General features: G+C 34.6%; 1 protein-coding gene across 10 annotated transcripts in view; it reads right to left on the bottom strand.

Moving 5' to 3' along the window:
• Positions 1–243: 243 nt before the first annotated feature.
• The window catches only part of LOC122571801 (kinesin-like protein KIF13B), a 162,438-nt gene continuing 145,082 nt past the window's right edge, over positions 244–17,599 (bottom strand). For 3 of the 10 annotated variants that reach the window (XM_043735963.1, XM_043735959.1, XM_043735955.1), the window contains exons 21-28: positions 14,320–14,394; positions 12,468–12,619; positions 11,345–11,678; positions 10,721–10,986; positions 10,418–10,601; positions 10,130–10,327; positions 9,859–10,023; positions 6,342–9,627 (exon numbers count right to left, since the gene is read on the bottom strand). In XM_043735963.1, coding sequence (XP_043591898.1) covers positions 9,539–9,627; positions 9,859–10,023; positions 10,130–10,327; positions 10,418–10,601; positions 10,721–10,986; positions 11,345–11,678; positions 12,468–12,619; positions 14,320–14,394 — 1,463 coding nt within the window. In that variant the 3' untranslated portion in view covers positions 6,342–9,538. Of the gene's footprint in view, positions 9,767–9,858; positions 10,024–10,129; positions 10,328–10,417; positions 10,602–10,720; positions 10,987–11,344; positions 11,679–12,467; positions 12,620–14,319; positions 14,395–17,258; positions 17,277–17,599 lie in introns of all 10 variants that reach the window. The other 7 variants (XM_043735954.1, XM_043735957.1, XM_043735962.1 and 4 more) reach the window with 5 other exon arrangements.

Genomic DNA, 17,599 nt, shown 5'->3' on the forward strand with positions numbered 1-17,599 from the left:
TTGAATACCAAACATATAGTGCGTAATAATGAAGTATTTACCTAAAGGGGCATGAAATATTATATTTAATATTCTATAATCAATTCTTTAAAGAATTAAAAATTAAATTTGCAATTAATTAAAATTTTGTACGACTAGCTTAGTTTAATTAGAATACATGGTTATATAATATAAAAATATAGAAAAACGGAGTGAGATAAAAGAGAAATATGTATATATATCCAACAACAATACACACAGGCAGAACATTAAATTATACTTTTATTATATTCATAAAAATTAAAATGTACACACCTTATTGTTTAAGTCCATACTCGTATTAGCTTCTATGCAAGTATCGCAGTATGTATAATATTTAACAATAGAGGTATAGGTACTCTCGAGACGAGACGAGCTTACGAAAAGAATACATGAAATTTTTTATTTTGTTATTTCCTTGGGGTGATACGGTATTTTGTAGCTTACTTCCGATAATTATTAATATTATTGACTGCTTATAAAATAATACTATTACACAATAAGTCATCTCTCGGTTTACGACACAGTTCCGGTGTGACTCCATTAAACTTATTTATTCGCTTCAGCCTTCACATGGCCCTACGAGATCGAAAAAAGTAGTATACGATACTCTGTCTCTGGCAATAAATGAGGGATACCGCGCGATTCCGCTACGAGTCCGCTACTAAATCAAACAAAGAATGATTAGCTTTTTTTCCTTTTTTTCGAAGAAATTACATGGAATATATCTCCTACCTATACTTTTATTTATTTTTTTTTTCGTTAATGTATCATATATTTTTTTGCTTTTCTTACTTATCTGTCTTCACCGCTAAGCACGTCGTGCCACTAGTGCGTACGCCTGCGATCGGATGTGTGTGTGCGTGTGTAATACGTATGTGATTGCTGTGTGAGTAATAAAGGTTAAGAGGTGCTGCTCGAGATTGTCGCGAAATCGAAAGGAAACCTTCGCTTCGTAATAAAGGCTATCGTAATAAAAATGGGCCCATTCATGGTTAAGCGTGTAGGCTAACACGTGAAGATAGGTGCTGAAAAAATGAGGCGAGAATTTAATTGATATATCTTGTGTGAGGTTTAAGTCAGATTAATGCTAAAGAGACTGCAATATTGATGGCAATAACGCGAGTTTGCATCGAGCCACGACTAAACTTAACTTCCATACAAGCACGTTCGTCGATGTAACGCGATCTTGTTTCCTTTTTCTCGGCTCTTTTAATCGTGCTCCGTCATGTGTGTTGTGTTCATGTCCACGGGTGAGCAAGTGTGAGAAATGATCACACGATGCTTTCTGAAAGCGTTCTCCGTACAACGGCCACTGTAGCACCAGTGCGCGCGAAAAAGGTACGATGCTAATTCGATCGCTAACTATAATCTAAGTAATGGAATTTGAATCTTTTCGTCATGACGACGTGTTAATTGTTTACTATATGTATGCGTAACACGAAATAAAAGTCGCCTAAGCGCCTCTGATTTATCTTACTTTTTATTTTACATTCCCGGCTTCGATCTTTACTTCGACCGCGTTCGCAAACACTTATATCAATTCCTTGAAAGTCGATCACATTATTCGCATATTTTTCCATAACTGGTCCTCTTCATTGGCAATTCTTCTATTATGACTGATTAAGGTTAGAATTTTGACGCTTGATCGATCGGTGCTGTACTTCGATAATCGTTATTTGAGTCGATCTTTATCGACTGTTCCGATTAATCGTAGTGGACTATCGCGTCGCGTCGCGTCGTTTTCTTTCGAAGTTCTTCATTTTTTTGTGAAAATTGATTTAGAAAGTTTTTGTAAGTTTAATGATTCGTGTTAAGTTTTAGTTACTGATCGTACATTAGTGTGTTCTCGCGAACGTAGTCGAAGCAACGTATCGTTACAATATCAAGGCGATCTAAGTTCGATTGCTTGATGTTCTTTGCTATTTTGCATCTGATTTCTACCATTATCAGGTAATAATTATTATTTAAATTTCTGAACAATTTATTATAGAGCTGACTATTTTATCGATCGTATTTGGTTGAGTACTTTTTTCTACACTTTCAGGAAACTGTATTGTGTGAATCAATATTAATATTTTTATTAGAATATCATTTAAAAGATAAGGTATTCATAAGGTATTTAAGGTATTCAAGATACCTTATTCCTTTGATTTTTCATTTTTTTTGCTTCCTTTAATTTTTGATTTTTCTTTGTTCATAATGCGTAGTACATCCTTCTCATTTAGATATCATTTAACCTCCAAGTATAATACTGGCGAAATGGAAACTTTTAATTGTTGAACAAATTTGTTAAAACACAACCTATCAATCAACAAGAATGTACAATGAAACTCTATAGACAGCGGTAAGTTTATTCACACACAGACTATTATTTATATTCACCTGCTGCATATTTTGATTCAATCCATGTATTTTATCAATCCATTTATATTACACAGAGACAAATTTCTACAACTGTACATAGAATATTGACAGAAACGTTCCCATTTTGTTCTCAGCTCATGAATCTAAGGTTAAATGAATCGTGGAAGAGTAGAAAAAAGAATGATACAGCGGATCATTGCGATTAAAGTGAAAACATTCAGATAATTCGATCACGCGAACATGGTAATGGCAAAATGGCAGAACATCCCGCGAATCGTCCTTGCATCGTCCCATAGCCTTACATAAGACATCGTCCGAATAGATATCAGTTGAATGGGAACTGACTCTAAATGCGTTTTCTGCCTTTAATCACGCAATGCAAAAATAGGCTTTCCTATTTCCGGTTATCTAGTACCGGAGCGAGTGATACAGCGATCTACGGATCTACAGAGAATTCCCAAAATCCTTACAATCTAGTATCAATCATTTTTTTTTTCTTATTAACTTTTCTCGTCCTACTCGTCCGAAGAGGAGTTCTACGTTATTACAGGGTGAATCCTCGATCAATCGGAATAAACGTACATGTATTCCATGTTCTTTTCTTTTCATGTGAATATTTTGATCGCTAGCGATCAATTTGAATGGGACAATACTAATTATGCTATGATTTGTTCAATTAAAAGTTACTTTGTAATTATGTAATTAAATTTGTTTTTTATAACTGTAATGTTTATAATTTCCGATTATATATCTCAGTGATGTAACTAGTATTTAATATTAGAATGACTCAGTATACTGATATCCAAGTATTGAAGAATATTTAATCTTCATATTTTAGCATACCTCAGAATACAGAGTACTAATATTAAATTACTTCAAATTTCTGATATTCGAAATACTTGTACTCGAGCATCCAAAAGTACCAAATACTGATATTCATGCATTTAAAATACCAAGTATCGGTATTCAACCCCACTGGAATACAGGATAGTGATATTCAAATACCAAAAGTTACTGATATTACCGGTATTCGAGTGCTTGGATTATTAAATACCAATATCCGAGTACCACAAAACATTGAATACCAAATATTCGAGTAATTTTAAATATCAATTGTTTAATATTTCAGAGGTGGTAATATCACCAATGCGCCTAGTTCATTGCGTTAGGTACCGGTATTCAAATACATCAATGCGATTAACAGAGATATCTAAGTATATTAGTATTAAATTCGTATAAAGTTATCGATTCAAACGTCTCGTTGAAACAATCATTTTCAATAGAAATTGAGACAATAATTTACTCGATGGAAGACAATTTACCGTACAATTGTTCCCTATGGAGTAAATTAGAACAGAATACACACGTGGTTCCGAAGATCGAGGGTTCGAGAAGGTACAATGAACGAAAATTGTACGGTCGACAATTCTATTTGGTCGCACCATGTTCGACGTACAGATTGATTCGATTTGCAATGTACAGAGTGTCGGTCTCGGTATCGCTAATACAATAACAACAATCAAAGGGATGATGGTGAGGAAAAATGGGGGTGGAGGGTGTCTGGAATTATCGTGAAGCTGGTGCACATCGTAGCTACAATTTTCTTACAATACTGTGTCGATAAACGTCTAAATACCGGTGTATGTGTGTCTGATGGCATCTTTTTTTCGTTTGCGCACATACCTCCTTTGTCTTTTGTTATTTGCTCTTTTTTTTACACATTATATTAAAATATAACACCAATCTCGACTCGCTTACATTATACATGTACATATGTGGGTTCTTATTATTTTTTTTTCTTTTGTTTCGTTTAATGTATTTAGCGATGATCGTTCGAACAGTCTCTCACCGTCAAGCGTTTTTAGAAGAGTTCCGAATTCAATATTAACATGCTCGCACTTCGCGTTTAATTGACGACACTGGAAAATGCAGGCTCCGCGGGTATAGCAATTAGGATTCCGTGGGAAAGTTTCTGGGCGGTTAAGTGCAATTAAATATTATGTAGCAGTATAATTGATTTCCTTATATTAGTTTAGAGATCATCTTGCATTGTTTTATTATATTTTTATCGATTAAATATAAAATACTTTTTACTTGGATTATATTAATGAATGATAGAGTGGCAATCTTTTATTGTAATTTTTCGGCATATCTCTTTTCCAATTTTAGAAACGAGGGCTCTGAAACACTATTTTGGTGGTTATCACCCATGAATACAAATTTCGTATGTTCCTCCGCTATATCAAATTATTTATTTTATTTATTTTTCATCCTTGATTTCGATAATTTAGCACATGGACCATTAAGAATTAAATGAATTTTAATTGATAAACTGTTGCCTGATGAAAAACAAGGCATGTTTTATGTTCTCCCAATGAAAGCAATATAGTTGATAATTACTTTGTACGTTACTACACAATATTTAATACACCGTAAAGATATTTTAAATAAGTTTCTGGTAGACGTGCTGTTAAATTCTTGCTAACTTTCTTGGGAGAAAAGAACTCAAAAGTTTCCAATTTCTTTTCTACCGCTATCCTTTAGCATTTCGACTATTTAGTAGACAGATGTTTGTCAGTTCTCTGAAATTTGGAAACGCGAATAATTTTACTTTAAGCCAATCATCAATCGTGTATTGGAGTACTTGTAATCAAAGTATTTGGCAAACCAAAGCACGAGGATTGAGTTATTCAGATTATTATTAGAATTTGTAAACATTAATTTTTCCTCTAATTTATTACTCGTTAATATTCATCAATCACAGATTGATTATCGTTTATCAACAAGTATAACAATGCTCTGATGATTATATCGTAACACGAATATCTTTAAATTAATGACGCGATAATAAAATACCATATTACGACGATAAACAAATAAAAGAGAATGTGAAAGATATAGAAATATGTAAGTTGCAAGCTATGATTTTACAGCAAGTTAAAAATTCCAATTTCGTCACATACTTCAAATTATCTTCAATTTTTACCAACATAGTCTTCATGATCATATTATTTATAAACAAAAATATTCTCAGGTCTATTCCACGATTTAAAGTACAAGACAGACGTATAATTTAGAGTACAGATTTAACTTATTAATTAAAAGTACTCAAATACCTCCTCGACCCACACTTCCCAAAAATGGTTTACGTCTTTAAAATCCTCCGGCATAACACGTTCACCATTCTCTCGCCAAACTTTCCACAAATAACGAAGAAGATTTGTTTTCTTTAGTTGGAGCTTATGCCAGAGCGAACGTCGCGCTTTCTGAGAAGTCCAGCCAAAATGGCTAGCCTGATGGATGCGTAAAATGGTACCGTGCACAAGTCGCGCGTATGCAATCGGCAGCAGTGCGAGGGTAGAAAAACGAGGGAGCAGCGTAAAACAGCAAAAGATTAGTCTCACAGCCTTTTTATAGTTAGGAGAATCGATTAGATTACAGGGCGTTTTATTTTACGTCTTGTTACTTTTTTTTTTCTTTTCTTTAATACTCTGAAAAAAATGGACCCGTGCGACCCTTTGTTTCAACGTTGTTTATTTATCTTTACTTGTTCGCGTCTTCGTCTTCTTTCCTTCGTCTCTTTCTTTTCATCATTTGATTCGTTTCTTTCTCATTGATTTTCGTTTGGAACTTAGACCGTGTGTTGTGTGTGTTTGTCTGTGGCTGCAGCAGCTTTGCTTTCGGATGAAAGGGATAATGTTAAACTCGGAAGTCTTCCAGAGACATTCGTAAAACCGATTGGTCGAAAATATTATTCTAGGATCCGTTAGGGTACAAAGTATAGTTGTTGAACGATTATCATATTAGATAATTAATAACGATAAAAATGGACATTGTCTTATCGTGGGATGGAATAGGCTGTGTAAGCTCCGTCGATGCTAGATGCTCCACTGCGAGATATAATTGGAAATAAACGGACAAAATTAATAAGAAAGAAAAAAAAAAAAACACAGAAAACGAAAGTAATCATATATGTACAATTTTTAGCTATTACAATAAAATTAGTTAATTATTAGAAAATATTTATAAGCAGACGATCGAACATTGTACAATTATTAGAAATTAAATTTTACTATGTTTCAATTCTATGTATGTGTATAGTATAATTTCTCATCGTAACGATAGCGGGGAAAAAGAATCTAAGAAAAAAGAAAAAAAGAACAGAAAAGTGTAACGCGGTGTCTGAAACTTAAAAGAGACTTTATTATATTAAATATGCCAGGTAGGCATGTAGCATCACTGTGACATTTATGAGTCTTAATTTTCTTTCATCATTAATATTCTTGAATTACCAAAAAATGGACAGAGATACCTTCGCCCGCGGCGTTTCCCTTTCGTGTAAAATACGCGTTCGTATTTTTATCTTTACCATCTTTACTTTGTTTATTCTATTCGTTTATGATAACACGCGTGTACACGAAAGCAACAACCGGAAGTCTCTCGTCTTTTAATCGCCGTATGACCAAGGAAACGTCGCGTCGCAGGCGAGAGTTTATTATTTATATTCAATAAGTATTACATACAGTAATATATGTTCATTATTGATAGCGTTTAGTATTGTTCTAATTGGACAGAAGTTGTTGTTCTTGTTATGGTTATTCTTTTCTTTTTTTTTTCTTTTTTTTTTTGTTGGTTGATGTTCACAATTTGGGCGAATTTTCTTTCTTTCTTTTTTCTTCTTTTTCTTTCGTTTCTTTACGATTATATCTTAATCTTTATGATGATTAATTAGCTTCTTTCATTCGACGTTCATTTCTTCGTTACACGTTTAAACTTTTTTCCCCTCCCTCCTTTCTTTCTATTTTCGCACCTTCCTTGTACTCCACACGATCTATTCGATAAATTAAAAAAAATATGCGATACCGTCGTTTGATTTTTCTCTTACACGCGACACCTTTCACCATCTATCGCCGTTATATCTTTTCACAGTGCTTTACTTATATCCTTCTTCTTCTTTTTCTTCGCTTTTTTTTCCTTTTATTTAATTCATTGTCGAACGAGAAATCAGTATCGTCATCGTCGTACTGAGCAAAAATCACGTTTGAAATGTATCAAATATATATACATATATGTATATTAGAGTCGTTCCGCGGTGAAAATTCAGCCAAGAATCAAGAAGAGTCAAGTGCAACGAATCGTGGACAATTCGCCATGATAAAGAATAGAGAAAGAAAGAAATAACGTCGAATCAACGCAGTTTGACGTGACGCTAATTCAAGATACGATCAAGCAAGCTCGTGTGTTTTTTCATTTTCTTTAATTCGATCTCTACTATCTAAAACTTACGAATCTAGTATTGCGACCCTATGTGATTGTGTTGCACTCAGAAACGATTCACATTAGCCAGCGAATCGATTGTTGTGAATCAATGCCAGCATTGGGCAACAATTACTATGTAATTGATAATTAATGATTACAATTAATTGCCATTGACGATGAAAATTTCATTCAACTAAGTGTAATCACAATTAACGATTAAAATTGCTATTTAATCTTGGAACGCTATAATGTAATATTGTATTCTCAATCGTCTTTTGTTATGAACATTTGTAAGAAACGATGACTTTTTTATTATTCGTGATCTGCGGATCTTGTTGCACGATATTTTAACAATTAATAATATTAGTGTACGATATTGCTAGTAAGATAAAGATTGTACGTTATGTAGACTTGTTTTTTATGATTTTATAATATACCTTCATACAGAAACAGATAACTTGCAATTTGTAAAATTTCGCTTGTTTTATCAACAAACTAGTTGTTGTTACGCAAGAATAACTTGTGTCTAATTTGTTAAGATTTTAATCGATCGATGACCAACACTGACAATCACTTACGACAGAGACGATAGCCAATGTGAATTTCTTTTTTTATCTTCAATTTATATCGTCATGCAACACGCACAGCTTCTTCCATACACTTTTGCGCTGTATAAATTAATTGCGTGTCATGTTCGCGTTAACAACGTAATGCTGGACAGAGGACAATAATTGTATGTTACAATAAAAAGGAACTTAACAGATTGCGCTAAAAAAATACAATATATATGAAACAATTGTATACATATAAAATCTTTAAATAATCTACGCAACGCGGTAAATTCGTGTCTCATGAAAAGAATCATCATCTTCACATTTATTTTAGTTTTTGGCCGTCCCGTGTGATTTATTCCTCTGTTGGCTACATCTCCATTATTTCAAATTACCGGCCCGGCAATTTTGGAGAGTGTTTTTCATATTCTGTCTATTTATATATATATTCACTGGCAATTTCCATAAAATTGCCAAATTGTTATTTCTTTTTTTTAATTTTAATTCATATGATTATTGTACATATTGTAATATATTTAATATTCGTGTCGATATTTATTCCGTTTCTTTTTCTTTTCTTTTAAATGCAATCGGTGCTTAGAAATTATGGAATATTATTGTTTAAAACGAGCCTTGATTTACCACCAATGGTAGAAGATTACGATCAAAATAACTGTCTCTGTTTTTCCCTTCTTTCTTTAATTAGTGTTAAAAAATGTACAATTAATACGCGAACTAAATGATGCTTCCTCTTATGTAAAAAGTAAATGGCTCATCATCCCAGTCGTTAAAATTAAAAGTTTTTTGTGGAATGCTTACAAATTATATATATATATATATATATATATATATATATATATATATACTATATATATATATTCGATTGAACATCGTTCGCTGACTTTCGATACGCAAAGACGAAACTTTTCTTCGTATCGATGTTTCTTGCGCTTTTTGTTTAATACTCATTCTCTCTCACTCTTTCTCTCTCTCCCTTTCGCGCTATACTCGCTCTCTCTCTCTCTCGCTCTCGCTCTCGCTATGCTACTGAAGATGCGATGTAGTTGTAGATACTATGCTTTCAGAACAGCATGTTCTGTTCGAGAAAAAAAGAACACCAGAAAAAAAGTTTCTTTGACAGAACGTCCCATGCTTTGTGTGATACACATTACAATGACCTAATATTTCAAGTAATATTTATAAGTATTAATTAATCCATAACTGCCCTAACGTCTAAGGGACTGAAACACTGCTGCTACACATATCATAGGCATGTAGCAATTAGGATATTTAGTGGCTTATTAGTAGAACGAAGTTACTGGTGAAGCGGCGTTGTGATCCGTTTACTTGCCCCGTGGAGAAGATCGCGTGCCTGTCGTTGAAAGGCCCTCTCCTCGGCTTCGACTTCGGTGCAAGGAATGTAAACCCTCACCTGGAGCATTCAATTATATATTGGCATAAATTTATAATACTTCAAAGCACTCGGAAGACGTAATATTTCTAAGTTTTAGCCAGGTTTGTATTAATTTCGCTACGTCGTACAAGTTTATCTTCTCGTTTGCAGAGTTTACCTTCGAATTTAAAAGAAAGTAGTTGATTATTCTGTAGTAATTGCACATTAAGTTATTCTGTTATAGCTCTTCATATAAAATATGCTTCGTACCTCTGCTGACGCTTCGACGCATCGGTGCAGGTTGAGGGACAGAAACATAGTTTCTAAGTGCTCGGCCACGTTTGTCCTGAATTAGTTTGTCCACTTTAACGAAGATACCGCATTTCGGTCGACACGTGAAGTACCTATGGCCATTCACAGCACCATCGTTTTTACCTGTAACAATAAAATTAATTTCCTCAACAACTTTTCTTCTTTTTTTATTTATTAAAAACGTTTTTCTATCTAATAGAAACGTGAAGATAATAAAAGCGAACGTTACCTGTCGGGGCATCGAGTTCAACTCCTATCCACGTCCCGGATGCAAACTCTGTTGGGCCAACGTACGCTATGACACCAGAATAGCTGTATGGGCGAACCAGCACCGATTCACCAACTATAACCCAATCCGGGAGCGGAGTTTCGACTCTACTTAGGTCGTGTCTCGATCCGAAAGCTGAACTCTTGTCGCTCACGTCGTCTATTCAATTTTTATAGAAACAGAGGCGAAATTTTATTAAAGATTCGTTAACAAACGCTAGTTACTTTGTTGCTATCAATAATTATTTACCATCGATTCGTTCAGAGGAGCTGTTGTCACCGTTTTCATAGGGAATGTTAGGTTGCATTGATTGTTCGAGTCTTGCTGCTGCTTTGCTCTCTGAAACTTGTGGACGGACCATGGGGAATGAAGCCCTGTGCTGAGAACTCGTAGGCCTTCCTGTGCTAGTAGAAGCTTTCCTTCGACGTACGACCTGCAATCGTCAGATTAACATTATAAGATTAGTCGATTTAATTTGACATATTAGTCAATTCGACACGAATAATGTACGCGATATATATGTTCGTTCAATAGCATAAATATTAATATTACCTTGCCTGGTGGTAGCTTCGTGTGTACAACCGAGCTACCTTCCAGAGGGCTGTCTTCTCCAGAATTCGATGCCTGACTAATCTCCATGTCGCTTTTCCTTCTGTTGCTCAAACCCTGGCTTGGTATATCCTTCTTCTGACAATGAGTAGAACTTGTACGCGACACATTGGTATTTGCATCGCTATCGCTTTTCGTCGAAGAAACCGGACTGTCGATGTCTGCGTCCATGTAGGCACTTGCCTCGTCTAAGTTCTTTCTAGTATGCTCTGCGATATACAAAAGATCCGTTTTACGTATATGTTTGTATGTTTATAAAATTCAAAAAGAATATTAAATCAATGGGGGAAGAAACTATATACTAAGCGTTTTCTGAAAACGGATTTCAAATTTCTCATAAATGCATAAAGATCTATCGATCCCTGGATTTTAAGTAAATCTCAAATAGCAAACAACAACCTGCAAACTCTTCTGTTCTCATTAAATTGTTAAACTTCGACTATTCTATTTCTTCCTCCCCTATTCTTCCCTTACGATACAATCTCTCAGCAATTATTTCACGCGACGCTCGTCTTAACAAGAATGTGTACTTTAAGTATTTGCTCTTTCGAGAGCCATTCAACTAACCCTCGCCGCAAGTGTTCTCCATCACGTTCAAGTTGCCCAACGCGTTAGTCACTTCACCCATATATTCCTCCGGCGTTTCTTCCACCAGTGAGCTGTCCATTCTCTCTGGTTTCTTATAATCCAACAGATTTCTGTATTCCAGGTCTGGTGTCTCGTCCACGCTGATAGATTTAACGGAGATGGAGTCCTCGGACGTGAGATTGGTCGTAGACACGGCTTGTGAACCGTAGCCGCTGCTGCTCATGCTTGGCGTGTTGATCTTCGTCGATTGAAGTTCGACAAGAGAATCCAGTGTGCGTGAAGAAGTTAGCGGTTTTACTGGTTTCGCCGGTGCCTGAACGCAATCGTGTGTGATTTGATTGTGACAAAGATGATATCGTGGAACTTAATAACTTTTTTCTAATCGTGGACAAAGAGGAGAAACAATTGTACTTGATATTCTTCGACGATTTGTTCATTTTTATACTTGTAGTAGTATTTAATCGTAATTGTATTTTTGTATAATTTCCTTTCACGGATTCAGGTCTCTAGATACAGATGCAATGTTTCTTCTCTAAACAAAGTTAACAATTTCACTGTCTGTGATAGATGATTTTCTAATGGTTAAGTTTTCTAAGAATTGCTTTTCGTTAAGATGTTCTCTTTATGGAAACGCATTATATAATTATAAATCATTAAAAAATTAATTATTAGAATCGTTCGCCAACATATGAATAAAAACTTCGTGGTATCGTTCTTTCAAAAGAAAATAGAAATACCACAATTTTCGTTACGTCCACTGCAAGAGCGTGTCTGACCATAGACGATTAATGTTTTTCTAAGTTGAAATTCATCAAATTTTAAAACTGCATAGAAATTATTAAAGTAAATGATAAGATATACGATATACGAATAATAAATAAAATATTTCTTTATAAAGATGATCGAATCTAGCAAAAATTTCAAAGCTTAACCAAAACTGTAGAAACTTCAAATTTAAGACTCGAAATTGTAATTTGTTATATATAAGTGGTTTTTTTTTTTTTTTTTAATAAAATACGAATATATCGATCATGTAACAAAGACAACGATTCAAGTATAAACTATTTCCAATGTATTTTCGAGATTTAGGAACGCGTACTACCTGGTACGAGTCATATTCCGAGTAATCAGCGTCGCTCTTCTCTTCGTCCTCGTCGTGTACGGGCGTCGACAACTGGTTGCCAGTGTTCGATGTTTCCTCGTGCAGAGTAGTCATTCGTAGACCCAATTTGCCACCGACCATATTCGGAGATGCTAAAAACGAACATTATCAAGTCGATAAATGTCGCATGTGATTATATCGCTCTTGCGAAGACTTTGAGAAATTGTAAAGAATATCAGGGCCGATCTGGCCACCGTGAATAAAGAAAAATTGATTAAAGATAAAGGGAAGAATCGATTGATTTGTGATTGCTCGTTTATTTAGATTTATTCCTTCTTTTGGGTTCCAACATATCAAACATCCATTTAATCGGGTTTATGATCACACTAAAAGGTGCCAGGTCGGTTCTGATACACATTTATCAGTGATTGCAATAATATCGAACAAAAGGAATGTGGTCCATGCTGTTCCTAAAGAAAAATGAAAAGAAAAGAATGAAAAGGATAAACGGGTATATTCCACGTATTCGACGATTTGTTTTTCTAATTGAATTATCATTTATCTTTTATTCTTTGTTCACAAAGTGAGGCGCGTAACTGGAATTATTTCGATAATTTGAGTAACGTGAATAATTTGATAATTTGAGTAATTGTGAGTAACGAGTAGATGGAGGGTCCTTGTACTGTTGTCTTGTTGATGTTACGTCCTGTACGTTTTTCCATTTACAAATTTCGTAAATTACGTAATTTGCATAAAAATCCACAGTCTATAATTAGTACTTGTATAATTATCAAAATGTTTTCGGTCACGTGTCTCATCCTATACGCTAACTTCGTGTATTGATAATGTTCGACTATTTCTCGTCTTTCACCTAACAGTATACTTCCTCGTTCTACTTCTGATAAAACATGTGTATTTCTACGTGTCAGAATGATCCATGTGAGGCCAAATTTTGTACTCGAGAATCGAAGTAAGTGCTGGAAATGAAGATACTATAAAGATTTGGAAGATCCAAGCACATAATACGTGGAATATAAGGCAGCCTGGAAGAAACGTAAAACAGAGGATGAGAAAGGTACCTTATGGTAATCGAAAGCGATAAAACATCGAACACATACGGAGACTATGCCACTGCGGCACAGTGAGGCTGCAGTTCCGATAAAGGACAATAACTACGAAGAAAAATGATAAATACCGAAGAAAAGAAGAAAAAGAAAACGAATCGTGATTCTTATCGATATCTATTATCGTAGTGCTACGTAATAATCGAAATAAGGAGTAAGGAAACGAAACGATCTACTAATCACTACAAGAATGATCGAATGGACTCTTTCAAACTCGCCACATTGATTTAGGAAATCGACGATTTCAGAAACTCGTTAAATTCAACGAATATTAAGTTTTAATCCTTTCTCCAGTAAATTAGCTTCTAGAAAAATTCTAATACTTAGCAGTGTCCATCTACTGATACTATTGTTAGCTTTGGTTGCTAAATGTGAAAGCTAAGAGTATGAAATTCTACTTTATGACTGGTGTATACGTTACTATTCTATTATTGCAGCAGAAAGATAAGACGTTTGATAGAAAATATTGGAGAAAGGCTTAAATTGCATCAAAAATGAATTGAGGAAATTTCTTTCCTTAAAATATCTCCCAACTTATTTTCGAGCTGCGTTGAACCCCTGGAAAATACCATTTCGATTCTTTCAGAGACGAGGATCCATAGATCCCGCATTCTTACGAAAGATACGAAATTTTCCGCGAGAATTTACACGAATAATTAGAAATAAAATCGATGAATTCTCGTGGCAATGTCAGTTCGAAAGAGCCATCAACAGCGAGTGTCACCTACACTTGGCAGAGGTGGATTGTTGCAGACGTGTCAATGAGTTGAGATTCAGGTTCAAATTCAGGAAGGTTGGTCTCGCTGAAAGGAGATAGACGTACTGATTACACGGCACTTGCTTTTTCTCGTCGATCGCTAAACACTACATTTTTGTTCTCCTCTTAATGGCGAGCCTTCGACAAAACCTTTCTTATTTTTCTTTCTTTCTGTTTGCAGGCTTGTCACGTGTGATCGATCATGCCTGTAGGCTAGAAGACACTTGATACAATCAGGCAAACCAGATCAGCGTACGGTGTACACCTTTTGCGTCTCATATCGAAGATATTCGTGTCGACAGCAGTTATTACAGCCGCGTACAAATATTTGTGAAATTTAGTAGAAAATATTGCAGAGATACAATTTCAAATCGTTTCTTCGTTGCTCTTTCATTTTGAGATTCTTTGTACACGCGAAACGATTTAACTCGCCATTCTTTAACCAATCCAAAATGCACCAATACGTTAATTAAAAGCTTGAAAGACATTTTTCCTAATCTTATTCGAGAAAATATTCGTTAGGAATCTTCTAAAATTCAAAGCTATTTCGTACGATTAGAAATTTCAATTTATCCAGAGGAATCGAATTTAGAAATATCATTAACGAAGAGATCTGATCGTAATTTATGCTCTCATATGCATCGTGGATTTGTCATAAAGTATGCTAACGATAGCATTTCATTAGTTTAAAGTCAAAAGTGGTAATGATCTCGGGCTGTTCTCAATGCGGTATCTTCCTTGGATTTTTACTGTACAGTCGATAGCATTAAATATGTAGACTCTATCCTCCCGCAAAGCATGCTTCACTATGACCGAAACAATAATCTCATGCAGTACTAAATTACTCTTAATTTTGCCCCCTACACCATTCTCAACTCGTCTGCTTCTATTTCTTCGCTTCGTTCGACTTTAAACTAATTCTTCCTGCGGAGAAAGAAAATGGGTCTTTCATCATAAAGAATAGTTGGCTAAATTCTTCTTCCAAATGCGAATAAATATTTATTCCCTTCTTTGGAATATATCTTCCCATTTTCTTAGTTACTTGTAAGTTTCTTCCTTCTTCTTCGCTTCGATGAAAAACAATTTAGTTGCTTTAATTAATTAAGACCAACGATATCATTTAATTAAGGAAATATTCATAATACAAAAAAGAAAGATCCTGAATTGTTTTTCAGAAGCACGTCCACCTAAATCATTAATCAATAAATATTTATATATATATATATGTACACATATATGATACAGTTACCCTACGTCTGTTTCTAAAATATCGCTTAATAGCACATTCACAGGTAGAGACAGTAAAAGTAGAACAACTTTACAAGCCATCTTATTCGTCTTTCTCAATTTGTTCTTTTTTACTCTTCGACTATAACTCGATCATGATTAAAAAAAAAAACATCTTATGCACGCTGGTTCACTCTTAAATTCAGTCTTAGAATATAGATACCAATCTCGATAACTCGTCGAACGTTACGAATTCTCTTTCTTATCTCAAACTTCGACGAGTCGTCGATAAAAAGAAGAAAAAGATTTCAAAAAAAAAATGTAAGAAAAAAGAAAAAGGATAAGAAAAACAGAACTATAGAAATCGTTTCTATTCTAGTAAAAAACTTTTGCGAAAGAATTGTTCAGATACCCATGCTTCTCGACTGCGATTCGTGATATAGTATAGTATAGATTATAGATAATCATAGTCGTGATATACAGTGCTAGTGAACATGATTTCTACGCATGGTGATCTCTGATAGATACTGCGATAGACACGAGAGAAGATCGTTCTTTCATCTTGCTTTTGCAATGCGTTGACGTGACTTTCGTTAAGCGTCGATCATGATCAGCAACGCAGACAAATCATCGTGTAAAAGATGTGAGCCAAAGAGAAACAATCCGCATGAACATAGACGAGCCGATATATGCTTGCTTAGAGGCACACAAGGAAACGCATTCGGCATGCAACAGTAAAATCGTGAAACTAAAACAGCATTTGCTCTTGTTGCAACGAAACAACGTTCGACACATAGACACATAGACAGAGAAGGCATCAGCAATTTTCAGAACTAGATTTTAGATCATTTGAAGCGAAACATTCGTAATAGGATTTTTGTTGAAAATGACAACGTGAGTTCGCGCTCGCCATCTATATGCAGATGCGCTAGTTACAATAAATAGTAACTAGAAGATAGTTCTAGATACAATCGATAGATTTAATCGATAGGTTTAAGATGTTCTTTTGTTTTTATCCCTAGTTCATGTAAGAAAATGCAATAAAGGTTTTTCGGCTCAGAACGGTGTGACAGGATTATCCAAAGAATAAAATAATATCTATTATGATCCTACCTCTAAATACAGAAATAACAACAATTTTGTCATCAACTGTTCGTTCGTCGTGATGTTTGACAAGTTTCGATCTAATTTCAAACTTCATTCAACTACTGACAATAACAAGAATATGATCTTATATAGAAAATGTAAAATCTTCGGGTTATCCATTTAATTGAAACGTTGAACATTGGTAAACAACTTTCTACCATAGTGTTAGTGAAACTGAACGATTAAAGACACGAAATATTGTTTATAAGTGTATTACAATACACATAATTTGATTTTGATGCTATGATAATAAGAGCTTGAAACAAATAGAAAGTCATGAAAATCTTGTACTCTCTTTGATGATATAAATCGCTTCTGGTTCTGAACATTGCTAGGATCACAAGAAAAAAAAAAAGAAAAAAAGAAAATAGAAGTGAAGCACCATCGACACACTATATACACATATATATATATTTAAGGCGCACTGGAAGAACTAAAACAACAGACAGACTCAACCACTCACGAGACATATTTATATACTAAATCGTCACTGCCTGTTACGGCATCAATCAAATATCAATCAAGACTCCATTTTACCTGAGTTCAGAATGGAGCCTTGCGTGGGCCGAAATAGTTGTAGAAGTAGTAGACGTAGTGTTATAAACAGAGGAACAGAGATATAAGTTGCGTATTATTGATATAATCGCTTGGACTCGTTCGTGTTAATTTTGCTACAAAATTCTGCTGATTATCAATAAGGCTCGTTAATTAACGTTATCAAAGAGGCTCTGTAACAAGTGGTGGAGCTTTTTTTTTTGTAAATATCGCTGCTAATAAACGCTATAGTAAAGGCGGATCTGAAGAAAAAAACAGTAGGTCGTTTTTCTTTTTACCATGCTCAACTCTCTTTAGGCCCGCCCCTCTCTCTCCCTCTCTCT

The sequence above is a fragment of the Bombus pyrosoma genome, linkage group LG10, assembly GCF_014825855.1.
Source record: "Bombus pyrosoma isolate SC7728 linkage group LG10, ASM1482585v1, whole genome shotgun sequence".
Taxonomy (NCBI): Eukaryota; Metazoa; Arthropoda; class Insecta; order Hymenoptera; family Apidae; genus Bombus; species Bombus pyrosoma.